At 44.4% G+C, this 26,405-nt stretch overlaps 1 protein-coding gene across 2 annotated transcripts in view; it reads right to left on the bottom strand.

Moving 5' to 3' along the window:
• Positions 1-11,066: 11,066 nt before the first annotated feature.
• FSHR (follicle stimulating hormone receptor) overlaps positions 11,067-26,405 on the bottom strand; it is a 162,962-nt gene continuing 147,623 nt past the window's right edge. For both annotated transcript variants that reach the window (XM_060027580.1, XM_060027581.1), the window contains 2 exons: positions 16,588-16,773; positions 11,067-12,300 (listed from right to left, as the gene is read on the bottom strand). In XM_060027580.1, the coding sequence (XP_059883563.1) occupies positions 11,067-12,300; positions 16,588-16,773 (1,420 nt within the window). The remainder of the gene's footprint in view (positions 12,301-16,587; positions 16,774-26,405) is intronic.

Genomic DNA, 26,405 nt, shown 5'->3' with positions numbered 1-26,405 from the left:
TTTTTGACGCTATTGTAAATGGGATTGTTTTCTTTTTCAGATAATATATTGTTAGTGTATAGAAGTGCACCTGATTTTTGTATGTTGATTTTTGTATCCTGTAGTTTCACTGAATTCACTGATTAGATATAACAGGCTTTTGGTGGAGTCTTTAGGATTTTCTATATACAAAATCATGTCGTCTGCACACAGAGATAATTTTACTTCCTGTTTTCCAGTTCTGAATTCTTTTTTTCTTTCCTTTTTGGGGGGGGGGGGTACGCGGGCCTCTCACTGTTGTGGCCTCTCCAGTTGCGGAGCACAGGCTCCGGACGTGCAGTTTCAGCGGCCATTGCTCACAGGCCTAGCCGCTCCGCAGCATGTGGGATCTTCCCAGACCGGGGCACGAACCCGTGTCCCCTGCATCGGCAGGCGGACTCTCAACCACTGCACCACCAGGGAAGCCCCTGAATCCTTTTATTTCTTTTTCTTGCCTGATTTCTCTGGCTTAAGACTTCCAGTACATGTTGAATAGAAGTGTTGAGGGTAGGCACCCATGTCTTGTGCCTTATCTTAGAGGAAGAGCTTTCAACCTTTCACCATTGAGTATGATGTTAGCTGTGGGCTTGTCATATATAACCTTTATTATGTTGAGGTATGTTCCTTCTGTACTCAATTTGTTGAGCATTTTTATCATGAATGGATGTTCAGTTCTGTTAAATGCATCTATTGAGATGATCATGAGTTTTATTCTTCAGTCTATTCATATTATGTACTACATTCATTGATTTATGTATGTTGAACCATCCTTGCATCCCAGGGATGAGTACCACTTGATCATGGTATATGATCCTTTTAATATGCTGTTGAATTCAGTTTGTTAGAATTTTACTAAGAATTTTTGCATCTACATTCATAAAGGATATTGGCCTTTAGTTTTTGTTTCTTGTAGTGTCATTATCTGGCTTTGTATCAGACTAATGCTGGCCTCATAAGATGAATTTGGGAGTGTTCAGCTTTTTGGAAGAGTTTGAGAACTATGGTAATGATTCTTCTTTAAGTGTTTGGTATAATTCACCAGTAAAACCATCTGGTTCTGGGCTTCTCTTTGTTGAGATGTTTTTGATTACTGATTCAATCTTCTTATTGGTCTGTTCAGATTTTTTATTTCATTGTGATTCAGTCTGGTGGTTGTATTTTTTAGTAATTTAATCTATTTCTTCTGGGTTGTCCTATTTGTTGATGTATAATTGTTCATAATAGTCTCATTATCCTTTGTCTTTCTGTGGTATCAATTGTCATGTCTCCTCTTTCAGTTGTAATTTTATTTATTTGGGTCCTCTCTTTTGTTGCTTAGTCTAGCTAGAGGTTTGCCAATTTTCAAAGAGCCAACGTTTAGTTTTGTTTTTTTAATTTATTTTATTTAGTTATTTTTGGCCGTGTTGGGTCTTTGTTTTTGTGTGTGGGCTTTCTCTAGTTGTGGTGAGCGGGGGCCACTCCTCATCGCGGTGCACGGGCCTCTCACTGTCGCGGCCTCTCTTGTTGCGGAGCACAAGCTCCAGATGCACAGGCTCAGTAGTTGTGGCTCACGGGCCTAGTTGCTCCGTGGCATGTGGGATCTTCCCAGACCAGGGCTCGAACCCGTGTCCCCTGCATTGGCAGGCAGATTCTCAACCACTGCACCACCAGGGAAGCCCCAACTTTTAGTTTTGTTAATCTTTTCTATTATTTTCCTGTTCTGTCTTTCACTTATCTGCTCTGGTCTTTAGTCCCTTCCTTCTGCTAACTTTGGGTTAGTTCTTCCTTTTTCAGTTCCTTGAGGTATAAAGTTAGGTTGTTTGAGAGCTTTCTTTTTTCTTAATGTAGGCATTTATCACTATAAATTTTCCTCTCGTAACTGTTTTGCTGCATCTCATAAGTGTTGGTATGTTGAATTTCCATTTTCATTTCCCTCAAGATATTTCTTTATTTCCCTTTTGATTTCTTCTTTAATCCATTGGATGTTCAGGAGCATTTTTGTTTAACTTCAATGTATTTGTGAACTTTCTAGCTTTTCTCCTGTTACTGATTTCTAGTTTCATACAATTGTGGTCAGCAAATATATTTGATAAAATTTCTATCTTGAATTTGTTGCAGCTTTTTTGTGGATTGATTATATGCTTGATCTGCCCTCACAGATGTGAGACCTCAGGCTCTCGCAGGCCACAAGAGTATTTGTAGGCAAAGGAAGTAGTAGGGATGCTGAAAACCTTCCTTCCCTTTGCCAAGATTCCCGTTACACCCCATCCCTCCATTACTATGTGGAAGCTGTTGTGATTGTAGTTTGTATATTAAAGAATTTTTGTATTAAAATGCCTGTTTAAAAATAAAAAATATTTTATCTAGGGGGGAAAAAAAGCCTTGAAAACCTTCAGTAGTTTTCTCAGTAGTAGGGATGGGGGGCATCAGTCCATCTCCATTTCTTCATGCAAACCCATCATTAACATCTGCAGTATTCAGGTAAGAGTGCCAGTGGAGGTATTGGACCCTAGCTCCTCCCTTCTCCTCCCATCCTGATTCCATCCAGCCTGGGGCCGCCCCAGCCTGTGCCTCTGAGCTCCATCAACACCCTGTGAACTGTGATCCTCAGGCCTTGTGGTATGCACACTGGAGGTGTGGTTCACCAATTTGGGCAGGAGATTTTGGGGGCCCTAAGTATCAGCACATTCAGTGTAGGCTTGGGTGGTCATGTTCCCTTGGCCTGTGGACTCCTAGACTCCTTGGCTCTGGGTGGGGCATGACTGCAGGAGGCCAGAGTGGCGTCCAGGGCAGGGACCTTGTTGCTCAGATCTAAGGGCACTTCTGTCCTCATATTGCTTTGTTGTGAAATGACTGATTGTGGCAAAGAAAAGGGCCCAGGCCATGGAATGGTCTTATTCTCTTTAAACAATGGCTCTTTTAGGGATGAACAAAAATACACTTAAAGATTATTCCCTTCTTGAGGAAATAATTTAGTTTTCAAATTCCTTCTTAACTACCTCGGCCCACAGCCAAGTTTGGCCCATGAGTTAGGGCTCTCCTGGGTTAGAGTACACTTCATGGACTTCATTGTTTTTCCTTCTGGCTTTTGCTGAGCTCAGCTGCCTGCCAGACAGGGGGGTCCTGTGCTTGGAGTCAGGAGGAGAAATGTTGTACAGGGAATTAGTAAAAATCCTACTTGAGTGCTGGGCTTTGCTTTGTGATTCTATTTTCCTTGTTCATTGGATTAAATTCACACCATCAAGGCTTCACTGTGACCTATGAACACCAGCTGTGAGAGAACGTGGTCGCTGGTTAGCTGTTTTTCCGGTCCTGCTGCCGGAAGTGTCTGATTTAGGCTACTGCCCTTCATTTCATGCTGAGACTGGTGTTTCCAATATCTCGACTTTTAAGTAATCCTAGGAGGGGGAGAGCAGGAGACTGGAATTCTAGTCTCACTCTGCCTTCCCTTAGTGTGTCCAAACCTCTGAACGGTGATTTCTTCTTTTTATAACAAAAGAATACTTCCTACCTCACAGAAATGTTTTGAGGACCTAATGAGCCAATGAAAGTCAATGTCTTCTGGAACGCGTAAAACTCGCTGAAATTTAAGACATTATTATCACTGTGGTGTGAACCATTTATCATCTCCTTTACAAAATGACAGCTCTGCGGGAGAGCAGCTTTGTAGCAGGGAGGATGGAGAGACAGTGGTGGAGGATGTAAAGTGTGGGCTGGGGAAACCAGAAGGATGGGGGCCCGAGGAGGATAAGGTGGAGCAAACTGGTAAAGGAAATGAAAGTGGCTGAATTCAAGATCTCCTAGTGTTCAATGAAGGCTAGGCCAGGCCATCCACGCACAACAGCTCAATAAATACTTACTACAACCTTTCCAGTAGTTTTCTGCCACTTCACCTTCACCTTTCCAGACGTAAAGCTATCACAATGACCTGGCTCCCTGTAGTTTTTGTCCTTGTCCCTTACTCGTCTCTCCCACCCCCTTTTCTCTGCTCCGGCCACACTGACCTTATTTTGCTGGAACTCAACGAGCTTATCGTAGCTGGAGGGCTTTTGTGCTTGCTCTTCCTCCTGCCTGGACCGACCTTCCCTCAATATTCACGTCTCACCTTCCACTTCCTTCCTGTTTTTAGTCAAACGTCACCTTTTCAGGGAGGCCTTTAATTCTTCCCTGACAGTTTATATCGTATCCTGCTTCCTTGATCGGTGCTTTGTCCTGGGCACTTACCACTGTCCAGCATTCAGTACATTTTACTTATTTCGCTTGTATGTCCTCTGTTCCCTCTCCTAGAATGTAAACTCCATGAGGGCAGAATTTTTGTTTATTTACCACTGTTCTTCCAGTGACTGGAAAATTCTGCCTTACGCTAGGCACTCAGTAGATATTCTTCGAGTGAATGAATGCAAAACAGAACTGTGTGGGCTTCTTCAGAGTTTTTGATTTCTGGAGGTAGCCACCAGTGATGTAACTTATCCCAACAGCAAATATTTACACAGTTCCAAATGCTAACCATTACGTCTTCCGATTAGATTCCCTCCCACAAGTAAATTGGCTCTTGAATTTTGATCTAAAGCTGTTCACTGAAATACATAGCAAACTAAGCTGCCTCAAGCACTCCAGACATCCTAGGAAACAGGGATTAACACACCAGCCTGACTGACCCACAGCCAATGTTCTGTTAGCTTAAGGTGCACGGGGCTCTTCCAGGGCTGTTTCCTGGAAGCACTACCATGGACTGTGGCACTGGGGAGCCTGGGCTGGAAGCAGCTCATGCTATATTTGGAATAAATGGAGAGGAGGATTTTGTCAGAATTTCTGCAGGGATGTGGCCTGTGAAGGATTCCCATCACTTTATAGACAGAGACAGTGTATTCTTATTGGCATTTTTCAAGTTTTCTTCCTTCCTCTCCTTCCTTCTCTTCCTCCTCCCCTCCCCCACCTAAAGGAAAACAGAAACATATAACCCCATTTGGTAGATTGATTTTTGGGAGACTAGGAACCCTGTGGTACAGCTTATGCTGTTTATGAAACAACTTAAAACCTTCTTTACCCAAGCCTCATCTTTATGCACCTCATTAATACATGAAAGTTTAAATGACCCTAGCTAATGATACATGGGGGAAAAAATTGCCTGAAAGTTCTCTAAATGCAGAGCCAGAGATGCTCTTTGCATCTTATTATGTGGAAAATATCACTAAAAAGAAGATGATTTTTATAATATTCTCTTTTTGTATTTGTTTATGAAGAATGCGTCAAGATTCAAGGAACCCTGTGTTGTAAAGAAAACAGAAGAAAAGGAAGCAAGAGCACACAAATCGTGCTCTTACAGACTTTGGGATTTAATGCATTTTTGAGACTTTTCTATCCCAGAACAGAACACGCAGAGGCCGTGGGTAATGCTTTTGGAGAGAATAGAATATTATGAAGACCTGGGGTCCTGAAGAAGATCAAACTGTCCTTATACTGATGTCTGAAGTGAGGAGGCCTTGAAGACCTTCAGCAATATTTTTCCATTACTAATCCTTTGAACCAGATCTTGGGGATCCAGATCATGTCATAGAGCCCTGGGAAGTCTAAACACCATGGTCTGACTAGTGGGCCTTTCTACTGGGATCTAAGACTCAGACTGTTCAGTGTTTTGAGTTGAACCCTTTGCAACAAGTTGAAAGCATTTTAAGCCCGAGATGGGCAAGTTCTAGCCCAGAGAGATGCAGTCTGGGCCTGGCTCCCTTCCACAGTGCTCCTTTGTTTAACTTGTCCTGCCCTTGTCTCTCTCCTTCTCCTCATGTCTTCCTTCTTCCTATCCTAGTGCATTTCTTTTGTTACTTTTTTTCTTTATTCTCCTTTTTCTTTTCTACGTCTTGCCTCAAACAGGGCGTTTCTTGGGCAGTGTCTGACTCTAGTGGTTGCTCTCAGATCTGAGAAACTTTTAAAGTTTGTTCCAGGGAGGAGTAGAAGAGACTAACATGGGGAGGAGGAGAGGGGCTAGGTGGAGGGAGAGAGGAGAGAGGGACGAGGGCACAGAACGTGAGGTGTCAGTGTGCCGTGTGCATCTGACCTGGAGCCTCACGGTCTTCATCCCACGGGAGGGGATCTGAATTGACTCAGGGCGGAGGATGAGGTTGCCATCATTCCTGCCGCTGTAGCTCCTTCTCTGCCGCCCTGGCTGGCAGAGCCATCCTGCTGCCCTAGAGGCTAAATACGGTACGGCTTCATTGTCCCACCTCCCTTACAGCCAGGGTAGTAACCTTCAGGAATGGGGAGGAAGGGATGTTTGCTGAGGGTCTTTGGGGAGAGATTTTCTCCCCTTGAAAAGAAAGGTGCATGGAGGAAAGACCTCTCTTCTTTGTTTCTGGATTTGTTCATGCCTACCTGTGGTGTCTGGAACTGCTATGGCAACCTTGCTACCACGAGGGAGGCGTGGCTGAACACTCCAAGGATGGTGGGGCAAAAACATGGATAGGTCTTAGGTCCTTGAGACCACTAAGCTGCCCATCCAAGTCTGGAGCATCTTATATAATTGGCCTCATTACTTAAGGTATTTTTAGTTGGAATTTCTGCCGCTTGCAGCTGAATGAATATATTTTGATGAGAGCCAGCAAGCATGACCTCATGGTTGGGCTTTATTTTGTGCTGACTTCTAGTTAGTTTCTTTAATGTTATATATTAAACAGACACAACTTCCTATGTATTTGTCCTCTTCATCTAATGCTCTCTTCCCTCTCTCTCTGGATTGCTATCCAGAGTCGGAAACTTCATTCTTTGCTTGTCTCTATAAATTTTCCTAATAAAATGAAATACTTCATAAACCCAAAGCTTGCAGCTATCACACTAGAATAAAAAAATCAGTTTCAGTGATGTTTTGCTGATTTTCTCATGAATGCTAAATGATGCTGGCCTAAATAAGGCAGAGTATCACTTCTGGTATGATCTGTTCTATCCTGCTGATGCAAGCGCAAGAAGGGCTTTTCCTCTTGTTTTATTCCACCCTCCATGTATCCCTTCCAGAAACAGGGTCTGAAGGGTACCTTATATTTAACATATGGAGCCCTGTGGTGAAATACAGTCCCCAGTGCCATCACTGCTCCTCCCGTTATTGCTTCTGAATGTGGCAAGATAAACATTGTTTATTAATCTGTATACCCAGTTCATCATTTCACTCTGTTCCCTAAGAGCTTCTGGATTTACTCATTCAGTTTCTTTGCTCTGACCCCTCCAAGGAGGATCCTATACTGTCTGACAGCTTCTTGGGAGTCAGTGAAGGAGAATCAGGAGGAATGGGGCGTTGAGGAGGAAGGTGATACGAGAGGCTGGCCAGGATGGGACTGAAAGAGTTTATGGTGGGTTAAAGTTTGAGGAAGGATACATGGGAGCAGGTCCAGGTTGAGGTTGGGGGGTGGGAGGTAAACATGCAGGGCTGGCATTCACCCAGTTTGTATCAGGATGGCCCAATGGATTGCTCACAGCCAGGGTTCATTCTGAGATCAGTACCTGGGTTGTAACAGTTGTTAATATTTTGACTATCACCTCTGGAGCCATGTGTACTTTAAGAATTCTCTGGGAGATATTGGCCCTCTATGGTGTTCAGGATTATAAATAAAAGTTTTAGAAAAAGAACAATTTGGGATAACATTTTGGCATTTATTTTGGTTGTGTTTCTTTTCTTTTTTTGTTTTTGTTTTTCTGTTCCTTTCCTTCGCCTTTCCTCCTTCCCCATCCCCCTTTCTCCATTTCCCCTTCCCTCTTTCCCCTTTCCCCCTTCCTTTTTCTTTTATTTTCCTGGGTCACCACTTACACTGAAGCATCCCTCTGGGAGGTGCAGACTAGAGGTGTTACCTGTATTGTTACTGTTTAGGGGCAAGAGTAACTGATACACTGGACTCAAGTTGTTTTTCATTCAAATACAGGAAACAGAGAAGGTGTTTTTCCCTTAGGACTTGTCTGAAGGGTTTAGAAACACTGAATTTAGCTACCTATAAATATATTTGCTTACTTGAGAAAAGTCTTCTCTCTTACCAGGAAGTGTAGTGACAGAGTAATGCAACAAAAGTCTTCTGAGCTTCTCTTGGTGTAAGTGTATCTTTGAACATATTCTTGACTCTCAGAACCACTGTCAGTTAAACCACTGGGTCATCAGCAGCTATGCTGTGAAATAATTAACACTGTATCCTGTTTTTCACTTAACTGCTACTTGCTTTTGAGTCCAAATTCAGAAATACATTCCCTCTGGCCACAAACAAGGAAGAAAAATGATTGCAGACGGAGTTGGGAGAGCCCAGCAGTGCGGCAGTGTGGCATGGGGGCCTGGGGAGGAAAAAGCTAAATAAAAATGCTTCATTTTCACATAGCTCTAGACCTGTGCTCTCCAATAGAAATATAACATGAGCCACAAACATGATCCACTTAGGTAATTTTATTTTATTTATTTATTTTTATTGGAGTATAATTGCTTTACCATCGTGTGTTAGTTTCTGCTTTATAACAAAGTGAATCAGCTATACATATATATACATCCCCATATCTCCTCTCTCTTGCATCTCCCTCCCACCCTCCCTATCCCACCCCTCTAGGTGGTTACAAAGCACCAAGCTGATCTCCCTGTGCTATGCGGCTGCTTCCCACTAGCTATCTATTTTACATTTGGTAGTATATATAAGTCCATGCCACTCTCTCACTTTGTCCTGGTTTGCCTTTCCCCATCCCCGTGTCCTCAAGTCCACTCTCTAGATCTGCATCTTTATTCCTGTCCTGCCCGTAGGTTCTTCATAACCTTTTTTTTTAGATTCCATATATATGTGTTAGCATATGGTATTTGTTTTTTCTTTCTGGCTTACTTCACTCTGTATGACAGACTGTAGGTCCATCCGCCTCACTACAAATAACTCAATTTCGTTTCTTTTTATGGCTGAGTAATATTCCATTGTATATATGTGCCACATCTTCTTTATCCATTCAGTATGGAGGTTCCTTAAAAAACTAAAAATAGAACTACCATACGACCCAGCAATCCCACTACTGGCACTTAGGTAATTTTAAATATTCTAGTAGCCTCATTAAAGGATATTAAAAAAATAGATGAAATTAATGTTTAAATATATTTGTCTCAGTATGTCCAAAATAATATTGTTCCAAGATGTAATCAATATCAAAATTTTTGAGATACTGTAATTCTCTTTTCTCTGCACTAAGTATTTGAAAGCCAGTGTGTCTTTTACTTACAGCAGATCTCAGTTCAGGCTTGTCAGATTTCAGGTGCTCAATAGCTACACGTGGCTAATGGCTCCTGTACTGACCAGCTCAGCTCTGTACTATTTCTACGATACTTATTCCATTTCTCACTAATGCTCATAATAGGTCAAGATGGTGCCAGGTCACATCCGCAGAGGTGATTGCTTTTTCTTCAGCCCTCTAAGGACTCCCCTGTTAATGCATTTGGGACCAACTTTTGAAATGGGGCAAGAGAAGGAAGGATTGGCTTTGACATGGAAAGAAGATGCTCTCCGAGGAGACTCAGAGCTTTGTGGGCTGGTCATGGCACAGTGCTTGATGGGGATTTGTGGTTGGTATCTATGATCCGGATTATCCAGATGGAGTCAAAGGTGAAAATAGGTAGGGGAAGTATAATTATTTATCAAGAGTAACATGATGTGATGGAATGAGTTCTAGATCATGGTCGGGAGAACTAGGCACTAGTCCAGGCATTGATCTGGGAGGAGAGAAGTAAATTGACATTCAACAAGCCTGTTACAGCATCAGGCACTCTACACCTATTTCCTTTTCCAATTCTTATCGTAAGCCCAATAGTTAGATGTTATAATCAACTCCCATTTACAGAGGAAGACATTGAGCCTAGGGAGGAGGAGTCCTGGCTTATCATGGAGTAAGAATAAAATCTCAGCTCCGATTCCAAAGCTACTATGTTTTTAACATTATAATCCATATGCACGCCATATAGGTTGTGTCTTCTATCAGGGTTTGACTGAAGAAGCAGAAGCAGTCATGCATGCATGTAGGTATATATGGGGTAAATATTTGTTACAGGGAATTGGCTTACGTGATTGTGGGGATTGGTTAAGTGGTCTCTGTAAGGGTGTTGTCTCTACGTCTGATGCTAGAGCTTGAAGTCCATAGGGCAGGCAATAAAGGGAAGATCACGAGCATGCTTGAAGCCAAGCCACAGGCACGAGACGGAACCCCACAAGGTCAAACTGAGCTCCATTTCTGTTATTGTGGCTTCTGACCTTGGTGATAAGTGTTCTGCAGAAGTTGGGGTTCTTCATCGTGGAGCTAAACACGTATACTTGGCTTAGGAAGCAGAGAACCTGAAGAAGATTTCAGGGGATAGTGGAGCCATTGCAGGCCCAGCTGTTGCATCACAAAAGTGAGCTGAACCAGCAGCTGAGCAACAAAGCGTGAGTGAGAAAATAGCTGCAGCTTCCCTTCCACCCTCCTGTATTCCTGAGAGTCATCCCTGTGGCTCACATGGGAAGCATATAAGAAAGGGAATTCTGGGAAGTGTAGTTCAGCCTACTCAAGTTGACACATTACAAAGCCATCACATTGGTGCTCAGTAGATATTCGTTGAGTGAATGAATGAATGAATGAATGAGTATTGTGCTGCCTCTCTTGGAAGTTCCCTGGGAGTCAGAACACTTAATTTTGGCTCTGCCTCTTGTAAGCCAAGCAATTTTGAACAAGTCACTTAACCCTTCGAGTCTTGTTTTTCTCATCTATAAAACTGCAAGAATAATTCCTGTTCTGCCTGTTTAATAGGACTTTTCTAGGGATAGGCTGAGACGACCCGAACAGAAGCACTTTGAACATTTATAAGGGATAAAACAAATGTGATGTAGCATTACATTATTTTAATTATTAATGTTGTTATTAATACTTCAGCTTCCTAATGAATCACATAGAGTTAATAGTTTCTGACTAATTTACCTTATGGATGTGCCCGGAAGATTAAATTAGATGAAGCACGTAGAAGTGCTCTGTCAGCTGTGCCATGGCATATTCTTCAAAGGCAAGACTTAATTGTCGTTCAACACTCAGAAGCGTTTGCACAGTGTGTTTTAGTTCTGGGCTAAATGGCTTAGGGGGATAAGTGTGTAATTGGAACCATTGGTAACCCTGGCAACTGGAGGGCAGTGGCCATTCCTTGGATGAAAGTTGTGGGCAGTGGATGAGGTTTCTGTCCTATAGGTCTGGGCTTGCATTTCATAGCAGCCAAACTTGCTCAGCAGAATGAAGAAATCCCTGCGGAAGTTCTTGGTGAAGATAGCGTAGAGGAAGGGGTTGGCACAGGAGTTGATGGGGTAGAACAGGACCAGGAGGATCTTTGACTTGGACACAGTGATGAGGGGCACCTTGAGGGAGGCAGAGATGGCAAAGAAGGAGATGGGCGCCATGCAGAGGAAGTCAGTGAAGATGAGCATGGCCATGCGCTTGGCAATCTTGGTGTCGCTAGAGGAGGATGTGATGTTGGGGTTTCTCACTGTGAGGTAGATGTGAGTGTAGCAGCCACAGATGACCACAAAGGCCAGGACGTTGAGCACAAGGAGGGACATAACATACAGTTGTGACAAGGGGCTGTCGATATCCATAGGCAGGCAGATGCTCACCTTCATGTAGCTGCTGATGCCAAAGATGGGAAAGAGGGCGACTGCACAAGCGAAGATCCAGCCCACCAGCATGACGCTGGCAGCATGGCGGAGCTGTACCTTGCGTTCCAGCTGCATGGCGTGGGTGATGGTGTGCCATCTTTCCAGCGTGATGGCTGTCAGGGTGTAGACTGAGAGCTCACTGGCAAAGACGGTGAAGAAGCCGGCAGCGTCACAGCCTGCTCCAGTTTGCCAGTCAATGGCGTAGTTGTGGTACTGGCTTTTGGTGTGGATGTCAACTGACGCTATGAGCAGCAGGTAGATCCCAATGCAGAGGTCGGCAAAGGCCAAATTGCACATCAGGAACCGGGGGACTGTGAGTTTGTATTGGCTGGTGATCAGTATTAAGAGCACTAAGATGTTCCCAGTGATGGCCAGGACGCTAATGAACCATATCAGGACCCTGAGGATACCATACCCCATGATATCTTCACATGGATTGAATGCATCTGGCTCGGGGGAGCAAGCGATGTCAACCACGTCATCGCATAAGTCATAGTCAGGTTCACTGTACATCATGTCAAATCCTTTGGCGTAGCTGGACTCATCGTCTTCTGCCAAAGAGACTCTCTGACCCCTAGCCTGAGTCATATCATCGACTTCTTGCCTTAAGATAGATTTGTTGCAAATTGGATGCAGGTCAGAGCTAGAAAAATACAAAAAGGAATAGAATCAATATGTTGGATCCAGATTGGCAAATATATCACTGTCTTTACACGGGGTAGAGAGTGGGGTTTCTTCCTGAGAGTTTTTTTTCTTTTTTTCTTCTAACAGTTTGTCTGCCCTTGAGGCTAAACTCAAGGGTTAATGCTGCTTACTGTAAGTGAACAGAACAACTCGTGCATATATTCCTAGAGTTGGATGGCCCACTGGGGAAACCATCTGGCCACAACCTGAATGTGGGGAGGAAGGCGCCTGGGACTAGCTAAGCTTTGCTGTTAAGTGCAAATAATTTACAGACGATATCAACTCTACCCTCACCCTTCCCCGTCTCCATTCAGCTCTCTCTTCATATGCCTGAGTAGGGTATACCCCCTTTCCTCTACTCTAAACTCCCGTCCTGGAAGATCTGGACTGTTCTCTGACTCAAATAAGAGTTTATTTTATCTACATAAATTAGAAGATCAGAGGCTGTAGTTGGTTCCCAGCCAGCCCTGTCCCTGACTCTTTGGTACTCAGGCTACCAGGAGGTCTGCTAATTCGCCTGAAATGTTAGTGAGGGTCCTATTCTTTATTATTTCACTCCCCAGGGGCCACAACAAGCCTCAGGCAGGTATTTGCAAGGTAATCCTGGCTCTCTCACATTAAGTAGTTCGCTAGTGAGTGCCCAAAAGGGCAAGTGCAGGTGCAAGGGGCCTAATTTATTCCAAGACTGTAACTCATTCCCTGAGGAGCTGCCTCTTCTCGGGCTCGCATTTCTGTCTCAGCTTTCCCTTTAAACCCCAATGTACAAGAGGCCTCGTCAACAGAACAGAGGCACTTGCAGAAGGGATGTGAGTGAAAGCCAGATGGTAAATATTCCATCCAGACAGGTGGACAGTGCATGTAGAGCCAGACGGTACTAGTTCTGTTTTGAAGCAAAAGCTTAAGGAATGGGAATGTTTCACATTGGGTCTTCTTTTGGATGGAAATGCCTGTGTGTACACACACACACACACACACACACACACGCACGCACACACATGCACACACACACACCCCATTCCCTTCCTCCCTCCCTGAGGGGCAAGCTCACAGCAATGGTATTGCATTTCTCCCGGGCCTTAACGTAATCTCTTAAGTGAGTGGGGAGGTGAGTGTTAAAACTCTTCAAAGACCCCCCTCCCCAATAAGATGGAGAGAGTGACTGGGGCGTGGAGAAGGTAAAGATTCCATTAGGTACTAAACGATGAGGGCTGGCCAAGTGTGCCAGCAGACCCGGACTGAACTTTTCCACATGAACCTCTAGGAGAAGGGGCTGTTAGTGAGAACCCTCTCCTTTCTCTCCCCTCCAGAAAGTGAACTGAATTGCCAGAAAGTCATTTTCCCTTGGATCAAGGGACTCCTTTTTTTTTTTCTTTCCTGGATAATGTGTCATTTGTTGTTTTAGAGACTGATAGAGCTTCTCACATCAGTCACAGTTTACACTAAGGAGGTTAAACAGTTAACATACGTGTAATTGAAAATGTGCAGAAAATCTTTTGGTTTAGTCAGAGATCTTACAAGAAAGGTGAGGCAAGTTCAGAGATGGGCAAAGAGGGGACAAGAGAATCACTTTGTTTCTTATTCTCACTCCCAATTCCTAAACCCTGTCATTGGATTAGCGGCAGCCCAGTTCTAGGAACAGGAAGTAAGTAACCTGGTGCCAACAGACTGTGATTCGGTTCACTGAAACAGATCTGACCATCTAGACAGACACAGCCTTCACTTCCCGGGGCTTATGTTGGCTTCGGTGAAGATGCTTATTTTTGACACTACTACGAACATATTTTAAATATAGATGCTTCCCTTTCCCGAAACAGAAGTGACCCAATGACATGAGTGGGGGAAAGGTGAACAATGTATGTCTCTTAGAGAAGAATAGAAAGAAAAATGGAAGCAGGGGAAGTAAAATCATGCCTCTGCAGTACCTCGGCAAATCCTAAGTATTATAAAGAGTTGGGAATTCAGCTTGGGGTGAGGTTAAAAAGTAGTACTCTTGGATCCCAGTAAATCAATGAACAGATACTTGGGAAATGCATGGCGGAGTGGCCGAGAGCCTGAGCTTTGCAGACAGACAGGCAGACCAGAGAGTTTGGATCTGAGTTTGTTTGGTGTTTGTCAAGTTATTTACTGTCTCTGAGCCTCAGTTTCTGCCTTTGTGAGAAGGGAATAAAAATGGTGTTTTTACCTTTGTGAAAATTAAATGAGATAAAGCTGCAAAGTATTACAGTGCCTGGCAGTGAGTCCTTGACAAGTATCAGCAGTATGAAGAGAGAGGATGTGGTTACTTACTGAGTTCATGTTGAGGTCTAGGCCCTATGTGAGTACTTAATGAATATGCCACAGTGCATCAGTTTAAAATCTAGCTGAGAAGAAAAGGCCTAAATACAATAAATAACAAAACTAGGGCAAAATATCAATGCAAGCTGAGTATGGACATAACTGGTTAAATGACAGATGAGGGGCATGGTTAATAAGGTCTTTCCATGAAAGTCCACGGGGTCCATGGGCCAAAATGTCACAGTCACAAGGGCCTAACATTTACACTTCAGGCATTATTTCCAAACGGGGATTGGAGGAACAATTTCGTCACACAACTTTAAACTCAAATGTCATTACCTAACCACACCTACAGTTATCTTCTGAATAGCAGAACCATATTGCTTTGGGTTTGTGAATTTGTTAAACACAAAGACTAAACACCATTGCTATTTTTGTTACCCCGTTTTGGCATGTCTTCCTAGAAGAGGCGTGGGCCTCTCCTTTGCCGCACGTGATGAGCCCTGATGTAAGTTACAATAGGGACCTAGAGAGGGTGAGAGTCCGGTGGTCTGGAGGGATCAGGGAAGCCTTCAATCACGGTACGACGTAAGGTAGACGCGGAGATTTCTAGTCGGGAGAGCCCTGAGGCCACATCTACACTACGAGGGGGAGTCTGAGCAACAGAGGAAGAGGATATATTTCTCTGGGGTGTGGGCGCTGAGGCAGACAACAGATGATGTACAGCTCCTTCAGTGGTCTTAACGTCCTCTGAGATTTCTCCTGGGGGGTATTTAGTTCCAGGGTTTTGGCAGTGAAATGGGTATCTTTCTTGCCCTGGCTGGAATATCTCTTCCTGGAATATAAAAGAGGCGGGCCATGCTGCCTTAGCCCAAGCCCTTAAGAATTCTAGTCATTAGGAAGAAATCCCCTGGCCCTTGAGCTCATCTGTGAGGAGTGTCTGATTCTGGAGAGTTCCCCAATGACGCATGCTAATTCTGAAGAGCGGCCCCTTTTCCGCAGATCCTTTAAATGGGTCTGAGTGTGGACTGCTAGTTAACTTAGGGTGTGTACTGTTTGGTTGTTATACTTTGCTTTAGAGAAGGGGACCCGTCTGCATGTTAAGGTTGAATAATAGAGACCGCGTTAAGCAGTGAAAGAGTATCCCAGAAGCTGTATTCGTGCTGGGCTACTGTACAAGAGTGGGAATGAGGCGTCATCTGATTGAGTGCCACGGTGTGGTATGAATTTTATCAGTGAGTTTAGGAGAGGCAGAAAGCTTTGAGCATTCCTGATACCCAATAAACTATATCTCCAGCGGATCCTTTAAATACCTGAACATGTAATCTCTAAAGTACTCCCTCTCCGCTCTCTCCAGAACCTCAACTTTTTAACCCGTCGCCCACTAGGACTTGGCTTTGTTTGGACTACCCTCTGTAATTTGGGGCTCCGGGAACCTGAGCAGCCTGGAAAGCCCAAGTGAACAGATGTCACAATCTTAGTCCTCCCTCTGAGGTGCTAAGCTCCAAAGATGGGTTAGGGAGGTTTCGTGTTGCTGGGATGTGTTGCGGGTGTGTGCATCAGTCTTTGCTATGGCATCTATGCTTCTCCCTTCCAAAGCTGACTTTGATGGTCCCTGGCACACTTATGGGGTGCAGAGTTTGGAACTTGAAGGATAAATGCATGTCGGGACAAACGGAAAAGGGAACAAATATTTATTAAGCATTAGCTGCGAGTCAGGCTTGCTTGGTGTTTTTCATGTCAGCTCATTTAATATTTGGTAGGTAGCCTGCCATGTGGGTAGCCCTCTCCTGTGAGCCCATTTTCAGAGAGAACACTAAAGCTATGATCTAGACTCTGCCTAAGGGATTTCATCGTGGGTGCCTCTGCCAGGGGATCCTCTTCATGCCACACAGGTGTAGAAGTTGTGGACCAAGGTCTGCGTTGGAGAAGTGCCCAAGTGGGGCTCGGGGGTGGACACGAGAAGACTCACATCTGCCGCCTCCAGTTGGCAAAGATGCAGCAGTGGCTGGGGTAGGTGAGGCTGGCCTCCACGAGTGTGACAAAAGCTTCCAGACTGGGGAGCTTTTTTAAGTTGTAAGTTGACTTGGCCCGCAGCTTCTTAAGATTTCCTAAGCCATAGCTGGGCAGGGAATGGATCCTCGTTCTTGAAATATCTCTGTAAGGAGAAAAGGTAAACATAACCTGATTACTATGGGCCTAACATTTTCTGCTCTGTTAGCCGTCAACATAGCAGCTACAGTAGTAATATTTTTACATGGGTGAGGAGGGAGACTCCAATTCATTCAGCACGCCTTGGTGAGATTAATATTTGGCTAAAGGGACATTTGGCCCTTATATTTGTGGTAGGAGGACATAGATAACGTGCCACTCTGTATCCTGGATGTACTTGCATCCTGGCTGATCTGGGGCTTAAATGTATCTCTTTCCCCTTCCACAGTCTATCTATAGAATAGATACCCACGAATTTGCATAGGACCAAGGAAGTGAGATCATTTCCTCCTCACCATAAAACTAGATGTAAAAATATATCCAGTGAGCTGGGGTGGCATCTGTGGCCATATTTCAGCAAAGGATGCAAAGAGAACACACCATAAGGGGAAGAGGTATCTGGTGGGCAACAGAGGTACCCTCAGCACAAAGTCAAAGTGGCAATAGAGAGTGGTGGTGGTGAGCGTGGCATCCACAGCCAGACTTGCCTGCTCGTGTACCCTGCCACTCTATGTATTAGACTGGTGACCTTGGTCAAGTTATCTCACTTCTCCATGTGTCAGTTTCCTCGGCTATAAAACAGGAATAATAATCGTACCTACCTCAGAGGGTTGTTGTGAGAATTAAATGAGTTAAAGTACATAGAGAACTTCCTGACCAACAGACAGCACTTGATGACTGGCCGCTGTTATCAGAAAACATCTCTCACACACACACACACACACACACACACACACACACACACACACACGCAGTTGTTCTTGCTTTGTCGGAGAGCCTCTGCCTTGGTGAACCAGGAGGTCTATATGGAAACCAGTGTAAATGGTCATTTTAACCAGGTCCCTGTCACTGGAGGGTTCCAGAGTCCCATCCTTGCTGGCAGCAACACCAGTAACATGGGCCATTTTCTGGCAGCACCGTTGGCAGCTGAAACCCTCAAAACAACCTGACCAGTGGGGTGGGAGTGAAGAGATTTAAATGGCAGCGGCTTAGACCTGTTGGGCCCAGAAGGTTGGCCGTAAATGAGTGCTTCTGATGGGAGTGGTAGCAAGTGATGACCAGGATGGATTCATTTCAAGCATCCTTGGATATACTTGGTGAAGGAGAATCTTCTAATGTCTGCATTTCCTGTAAGTCAAAGCATTGGGCACTAGGAGCAATGAAACTCGGGGGTGTGCACATATATCTGCTCCCCCGTATGTTCTCCCAGTCTGGTGAAAATTACTTTCTCAAAGCCTTGTTTTCATTGTGCCATTCATTCTCTTGCTCAAAAGTTTATAATGCTTCCTGTTGTTCAATGAAACCTACTCGTAGCTGCTGCCCTGTTGTCACTTCCCTTTCCCAGTCAAGCTTCTTATACTAGTTGTCCATACTTGATGTCACCATTTCCTCATTTCCCAATCCAACTCTGTTTCTTCCCAGTCCCTAGAGAAACAATACACACTAAGGTAGCTATGATGACCAGCACATCATAGCCAGCACTTTGTACTTCATTAGAAGTTCTAACCTTAGTTCTTCATTGGAAGTTGCTCTTAGTTCTAACCTTCTTGATTTCTCAATTACATTTCACCCGTAAAACACTCCTCCTTCCTGAGACAGTCGTCTTCTTGGCATCACATTCTTTTCAATTTCTTCTGACATCTACTTTGACTTTTTTCTGATTTTTTCTTTTTCCTTTATCTATCGGAGTTCCTCTAAACTCAGGCCCCTTTCTGACTGTACACAATCTTCCCAGGTGATCTCACCCACTTCCTTGGTTTCAGATACCAGGTATATGCTGATGGCTTCCCAATGTATATCCCAGTTCAGATACTATTTCTGAACTCCAAGCCCAGATAATCCACTGTCCATCAGATCCCGCTCTTTTGATCACTTGCAAATATCAAAACTGAATTTACCATCTTCCTTGTAAATATGTTCGTCCTTTTGCTTTTCTTATCTTAGCAAATGATTCCTTCATCTCCCCCTGTCGTTCGGGATAGAAGCCTGGGAGTCATCCTTCACCCCTCCCCCTCCCTCCCTCGGACTCAGTTTTCTTCTTCTCACAAGCCTAACTTACATTTGTTTCAAATCGGTCCGCTTTTTTTTGCCACAGCTTTAGTCTAAGTCACCATAATCTCTGCCTAGAGAGAAAGGCAACAGTCTCATAACTGTTCTTCTCATGACCATTGTATTAAGGTTCTTCAGAGAGACAGAACCACTAGGATGTATAGAGATATATAAGAGGAGATGTATTATGGAATTTGGCTCATGTGATTTTGGAGGCTGACAGGTCTCATGAGATGCCATCTACAAGCTGGAGAACCAGGAAAGTTTGTGGTATAATTCAGTCAGAGACAAAGACCTGAGAACCAGGACAGCCACGGGTTTAAGTCTCAGAGTCTGAAGGCCCAAGAACCAGGACCCCTGACGCACAAGGCCAGGAGAAGATGGATGTTCCAGCTCAGGAAGAAAAGAAGCACATTTTGCCCTTCCTCTGCCTTTTTGTTCTATTAGGGCCCTCAACTGGTTAGATGATGCCCACCCACACGGGGAGGATGAATCTTCTTTATTCAGTCTGTTGATTCCAATGCTAATCTCTTCTGAAAACACTCTGATAGGCACACTCAGAAGTAATATTTTACCAGCTATCTGGGCATCCCATGGCCCAGTCAACTTGACACATAAAATTAATCATCGTGGCCATCTAGCTCTCTCTCTAACGCAATCTTTACACTGCAGATTGGGTGATATTTTAAAAATGCCAATTAATTGTGACTTCCTGCTTACAACTAGTCAATTGTTCCCCATTACACTTCCAGTGAAGTACAAAGCATTGGACATGATGTGCTGGTCTTGCCTCACTTCTCTCATATCCGTTCTGTGCCTTTTCTGTGTTCTGCTCTGTATTGCAGGAGAGGTGGCCTCCAAGGGTTCCATTTCCCAGGTACCACCTTGTCAATCAGCTTTCAGTTGGGTTCAGCAAGTGGCACTGGTGGGACTGGAGGGTGGGTGGAAGGGTGAACTTAGGCATTTCTCATTCCTTCTTTACCTCAGGCAGCAGCTCCTCCGTGATTGCAGCTGTCAACAAACAGATCTGCTGAGGATCTAGCAGCTACCAGTTGTCCCAGTTCCCACATCCTCACTGGGCCCTTAAGTCCTAGGACTAGTAGCGATAATCTCAGGACTGCTAAAGCCCTGCTTGATATTTAGACAAATTTACATTATCAGAGTTAAGGATGACCATTTATGTAAAACCTGTGTAAATTTTACTTAGTTCCCCTCCTTGTTAGATGCCAAATAGATCGAATTTGTCAATGCTGCTGTTCAAATACTTCAGTGTGCTTGCCGATTTTTTCTCTTGCTTGTTCTATCGCTCCTGAGAAAAGTACACTAAAATCTCCGACTACGATTTTGGATTGGTATACTACTACTTCAAGTGTTGTCAATTTTTGCTTTACATATTTTTGAGGATAATTTTTTAGGTACATATAAATATAGAATTTTTACATCTTCCTGGTGACATTCTTTATATCTAGTTATATTTGTCTCCTGACTCTTTGGACATTTCTTCTTTGCTGGTTCCTTCCTGAACTCCAACTTTTAGACCCATGGGCTCAGAGCCTAGCCTTCTTTCCTCCATTTTCACTTAGCCTGTAGGTGAACTCCTCTAGTCTTATGACTTAAACACCACTTATATGCTGATGTCCCCTCCCCCCTCCCAATTTTTATCTTGAGGCTGCTTTTCTCTCCTAACTCCGGACTCATATTTCAGCTACTTCCTTATAATCTCTACTTGGATGTCGAATAAGAAGGTGAAGCTTTAGATATTAACAATTGAGCTCCCGATATCTCCCCAAACCTGCTCTACTTACAGCCTTTCCGGTGGTTCCTGCAGAAACTTGGAAGTCATCCTTGACTCCTCTTTCTCTCACACCCCACATGCAAACCCTCAGCAAAATAACTTGGCTTTACCTTCCACATAGATCTGGAATTTAACTACTGCTCATAACATTCATTGCCATCACCATGAGGTGAAAGTTCTCAGTGTTCCAAGGTCTCTTTTCTAGTTCTTGCCTACGTATTCTAATTCTTCAGAGCTGGGGTCCCTGGAGATAAGTGTCTGATCCATGAACCTTTGTCCTTGTGAGGAGTCTTCGCTCTCTGCTGCTGAAAGATCCAGCTGTCCTGTCCTGTTCTCCACTTAGCCTTTCCAGTGTTCCAGAGCTTCTCAACTTTATTCTCTGCCCTAAAATAACCTTTCTAGTTTCTCTCTTCAGGCAATTTCTCCTCTGACCAGTTCTGCTATTGATACTCTGGTCCCGGTGACGAAGTTCTTGTTTTGCCTGGTCTATGGGGTCGTCTTTTTTCCCTCAAATATGGAAGGGAGCAAAGGTTGCCTGTTTTGTCTAAAGCAGTTCAAGGCTTCCTCCAAGGAATGAGGTGAAGGTATAAACAAAGTGCTTCAGGAATAATTTAAACCAGGGCAATCATTTATTACCTGCCGTCAACATTTTTCATATTTCTAAAATCAAGTGATACAAAACAGACTATTTTTTCTTAGTTATGCCTTTCCCCCTTGATTTTAAAATATACAAAAATCACAGTAATTGAATATTTCCAAAAACAGACAGATTTTTGTATTCTGTGCAATGCCATGGTATGCTCTCATTGACTCTGTAGTCGATTAAAGATGACTGTAAATTCTTTATACTCTTCCATAGAGGGTCTGTTTGCCCTTCCCTTGAATCCAGGCTGAACTGTGACGTCTTTGGCTTATAGTAGAGTATGATGAAAGTGTTGCTGTACCAGTTCTGGACCTTGCCTTTCAGAGCACTGATAGCTTCTAAATTGATCTTATAGAGCCCTAAGCTGTAGTGAAAGAACTCTGATGCCCTGAGAGTGCCATGCCGGAAAAAGTCTAAGCCGTGCACAGAGGGTTCTGGAGGACGAGGTGCCATGTGTGTGTGTGTGTGTGTGTGTCTGTCTGTCTGTCTGTCTGTCTGTCTGTCTGTAGAGAGGTACCAAGGAGCACAGATGCACCAGATATATGGGTGAAGGGTACAGCTTGGAGTAGACCCCCCGGACCCAGCCACCTGAACCGACATCACATGGATCAGAGACAAGCCACCCAAACTTCTAAAACATAAAACTGTGGGGAAAATGGAATGGTTGTTTTAAGGCACTGAGTTTAAGGATAGCTTTTATGCAGAAATAGAGTACCCAAACAGACTCGCCTTGACATCTCTGAGATTCTGTCATCCCCATCATTTGTAACAGCTGTAGATGTATTTTTCCTTGAACGCCATTAAGAGTGCAATAGCACTATAGTCTGTATACTTTCTGCCTCTCTCACGTACCGTCTTTTGCTTTATATACTAGCTGTTTGTATTTGCATCTTCTCTCTCCTGGAGGGCAGAGGGCTCCTTGCATTCTCAGCAGTGCCTTTCACATAGAAAGCACCCAGAAAATTGTTGCTTTGTTCAAAGATAGGCTGGGAAATGGCGCTGATGGAGGATTGGGAAAGGAACTAGATAGATCACCCCAGCCAGCTGTGATGTCTTCTGACCTCTAGCACTTACAGAGACTCTAGTACCTTGTATTATCTCTTCTGCTGTTTCGTACTATTCAGCTTTTCATGTACATTTGTTTTGTTTCCTCAGCCAGGTTTCAGATGCTCTGAGAGCAGGGATTACTAAGATACTTTTGTGTTCTACACGGTATTAGTATTTGGCACAGAGCTTGGTTCGTGAAATCTACTCAGTGGATACTTGTCTGATTAGCAGAGATGCCTCAGCATCATAAAAAAAAATGAGAAGTTGAAGCAAGTCTTACAGAAGAGCAATTCTAAAGGGAGAAAGATGCAAGGCAGATGGAGGAAATCCGGATTTAAAGGGGGCTCAGCAAAACGGTGCTTCCGCAGCAGGCAATTATATGTGACTGAGAGTATCAAAGGAATCAAGGAAGAGAGCATCCTTGTGCAAAGTTTACAAGGAGATAGACACAGATTGAAGATGAAGTAGACTAATGTGTGTGTGGGTTGACCTGCATGCAATCCAGTGACTAGGTGTTGGATGGGGAAGCCTGCTCAGGAAGCGTTGGTGCCTCTCTGTCTGCTCAGTGTTCTGGAGTTAGCTTGTATTTCGGCTTCCTCTTCATCACAGCTCCAAAATATGTGAGCTGCTGTCTTTTTCACTAGGTGGTTTTGCTTCTGGGGGACGATGGCATCTTGTCAGTGTCCTGGGATCCCGAGTGTCCGCTGGTGGGTATTGAAAGGAGGGAGTGGTTGGTAGGAGAGAGATGCAGAGTCACTTAGAGTTTGGTAAAGCACAAGTCTTCAGCAGAAGTGGTTCCTGGGTGATAGGGAAATAAAAGTGTTTGTAGAAGTGTTTACTTCAAGCTTACTGCATACTTGCTGGGGTGAGCAAACATGGAAACTATCGTAAGACTTCCGTATTTTGGACTGGCAGAAAAATGTTTCTCTGGTATCTCCACGGATTAAGAAAAGTCCATAGACATTTATATCAGCAGGGGAAGGGGTAATCATGGGCTGGTGTTTTTAATCCTTGTCTTTCAGGCTGGTCTCATGCCGGCAGCCTTTCTTTTTAAGGTGCCACTTTGGTTAACATTTCAGCACATGCTACATTCTGGCTGGTTTTGAGAATTTAAATCCTGAAACGTAGTACCAACAGGAGACTCATAAGACAATGGCTGAAGAGATTTAGGAATCCTGAACTGTTTCAACATTGTTAGGGTTCTTGATTTTGAGATACAAAGTAGAAAAGGAAACAGCAGTCAGTAATAAGACACTGAGTCAGGAGAGTTAAACTGTGCTCTGTGCCCCATTTAATAAAGTGTGTTATAGCCAGTGCCACAAATTTGATTTGAACAATTTCTACTTTTCCCAGCAAAGATATTGTTACAGGTCAATCATTTCCATAAGTGAGAGCACATTTCTGGTGTATACTACACTGACAAATGGCTAGAAGACCTCTCTTTTATGATCCCAGGCGGAATAAAAAGGCAATTTGCTTATCTATAGGATTGTGCGTACACTGGTAATGGAAGAGAATCATTCTTATACAAATACCTCAGTGTTTGAATCTGAACTATCAAATGAATCTGAGCTATAGCCACATCAATTTGATAAACCATCAGAATATGATTGTACCGGCTCCAGCCTGCAAAGGCAATGCATTAAATTTTCCCCACAGGAAATGGTTTCCCAAGGAAACAGCAATTGCTTGATTGCTAAAAAAAAAAAAAAAAAAAAGGAAGGAAGGAAGAAAAAGAAAACTTGAGTGAGTTCAGAATATCACGTGAAAACTCAGATGGCTACTGATAGTCGAGGTCAAGACTCATGAGGGGGAAGTCAGGATGCTAGACTGCTCCTCGGAAACCCAATGGAGCTTGTCTGCGTGCCCCTAGCTTTCTCTGCATCTATTTCTCTTTGCAGTGGAACGTCTTATCCTTGCACCCTCAGGTGTTCAGAGGCTCCCTGTTTGTTTTGCACTCAACTAAAATTTTTGCCTTCAGGAAAGGAGTTATGTTTGGTTTGGGTGCCCTCCCCTTAACTCTTTCAGAATCCCTTGCATATATCTACTGGGGACAAAACACTGAGCCTGTTGGGGAGGGAGATTTCCGCACAGTTAGCTCTTGGAGGAGATACTCTGGAGACCCGGCCAAGCTTCCCCATTCCCAGCACTGGTTCTAGGGCAGTGATTCTCAGTGTGCTTTCTGTACCAGCAACGTCAGCTTCACCTGCAAAGTTGTTAGAGGTGCAGGTTCTCAGGCCCCCCCCCCCGACCTGCTGAATCAAAAATTCTGGGGGTGGGGATCAGCCATCTAGGGTTTTACAAGCGTGCCGGGTGATTCTGATGCAAGGTCAAGTTTAGAACCACGGCTTGAGGGCAGCTGAGGACCGCTCACAGCGTAGGTGACCCATAGCCGAGTTCTGCTCTGGGATTTGCCCTCGCCTGACTCACCCGAGACTTGGCTCTTCCTCAGGGCCAGCCTGCACCCAATGACTGTTGATGAAAAGGCCTGGCCCTTTACCTTCAGTCAGTTTTGAAGGGCCATCTTAATGCCAGAGCTCCCCATAGGATCAGCGGAAGCTTCTGTTGCAAATGTATTGTAGTTCAGCTTCCCTGTTAGCCTGCTTCTGCGTCCATCAAGCACTCCCCACAGACTCCAAGAGCGCTCTCCAGTAAACCTTTTGCATGCAAATATCCACATGACAGTCTGATTTTCTGGGAGGGGAATCTGACCCGAGCCACGGTCACAGCCCTAACCTGAGCCGCATCTACTGTGGGCTGAGTGGTCTGCACACACTCCTTCTCCAACCCATGAACCCACGGCACCAGCGTGGGCTGGTCCTCTGCACACACTAAACAAGCAGCTCTCAGGCCAGGGTTTCGCGGGGGTTGGCGCATCAGGTTGCAGAAGTAGGGGATGGGATAGGCCCTAGAGTCCCAGGTTAGCAGCCAGAGAGGCTGGTAAGACATCTGCGGACTAACCTGAAAGCCCCAGAAAAGGAGGCTTGTTGTTAAGCTGATCAACCTTCTTGCCCCTAAGGGGAGGAGAAGGAGACCAGCAGTTACAGGCTGGGCTTTCAGCCAGGATGTTGCACGTATATCGTCATGCATTGAAATGAAAAGATGTAGGGGTGTATTATCACTCTCTACCTTTTTAAGTCATGGCAAGTGCTTCATAATTCCTTTGGATTTTCTATCAAGTTTATTCACTGTCTCTGTGGTAAAAGGGTGGAAAGTGGGCCTGTAACTCGAGGACCCTGCAGAACTGCTGGTGATGACGGCATCCCTTCCTGCCGGCATTCGTGGCAGGGCTGGCTGTGGATTCATGTTTGTGTTTTCCACTGAACACTGATCAGACACACCGCACCGTGCCTCAGCCTGGGACCTGCTTGTCAACTGCAGGGGGCGTTCTTCTATGCTGTGTGTGTGTGTGTGTGTGTGTGTGTGTGTGTGTGTCACTTGTGTTCTTGGGTTCAGGGGTCTGGTGTTTGTAGTTATCTTCCCCCCTATTTTAGTTCACAGTTAATTTTAGGGGCCCTTTTAGATGTCTGATTGGACATGTTTATGTATTTTGGTGACATGGTATGTTGGGACTACATGGGATGTAAGGCAAGACACCTAGTTACTGGTTTAAGCTCTGCCACTTAACGGTGGCGGTGTGATCGATAGCAGGGCACTTCGCATTTCTGTCCCTGGTTTCCTCAGCTGGGTAATGAGCTAGTTGGGGATCCTGTCCAACTTGAGTGTTCTCAGTAGCAGACAGTGGTTAAGGTGCTGTGATTTTATAGTGTACCTGGTACAGGTCACATATGAAAACCTACCCCATCACAGGTATGTTCTTACGTAACAGATAGAGGGGCCTGTTCAGGCACATTCAAAACCCTCAGGACTGTTAGCTAAGTGAAACTGACACACTGCTATTCTGCTGGTCAAAGGCCCTGAAAGCACTTTCTCTAAGTCTGTCTGTCTCCCAGGTACTCTAAGAATAAGAAACATTGACTAAGTGTTACAAGTTCTGAAGACTCTGTACATTGGAACGCAGGGACTCTATGCCCGGCGCTTCCCG

The sequence above is a fragment of the Delphinus delphis genome, chromosome 12 (genome assembly GCF_949987515.2).
Source record: "Delphinus delphis chromosome 12, mDelDel1.2, whole genome shotgun sequence".
In the NCBI taxonomy this organism is placed as follows: Eukaryota; Metazoa; Chordata; class Mammalia; order Artiodactyla; family Delphinidae; genus Delphinus; species Delphinus delphis.
Note: the sequence above shows the minus strand (reverse complement) of the source record. Positions and strands in the feature narration are given on the sequence as shown.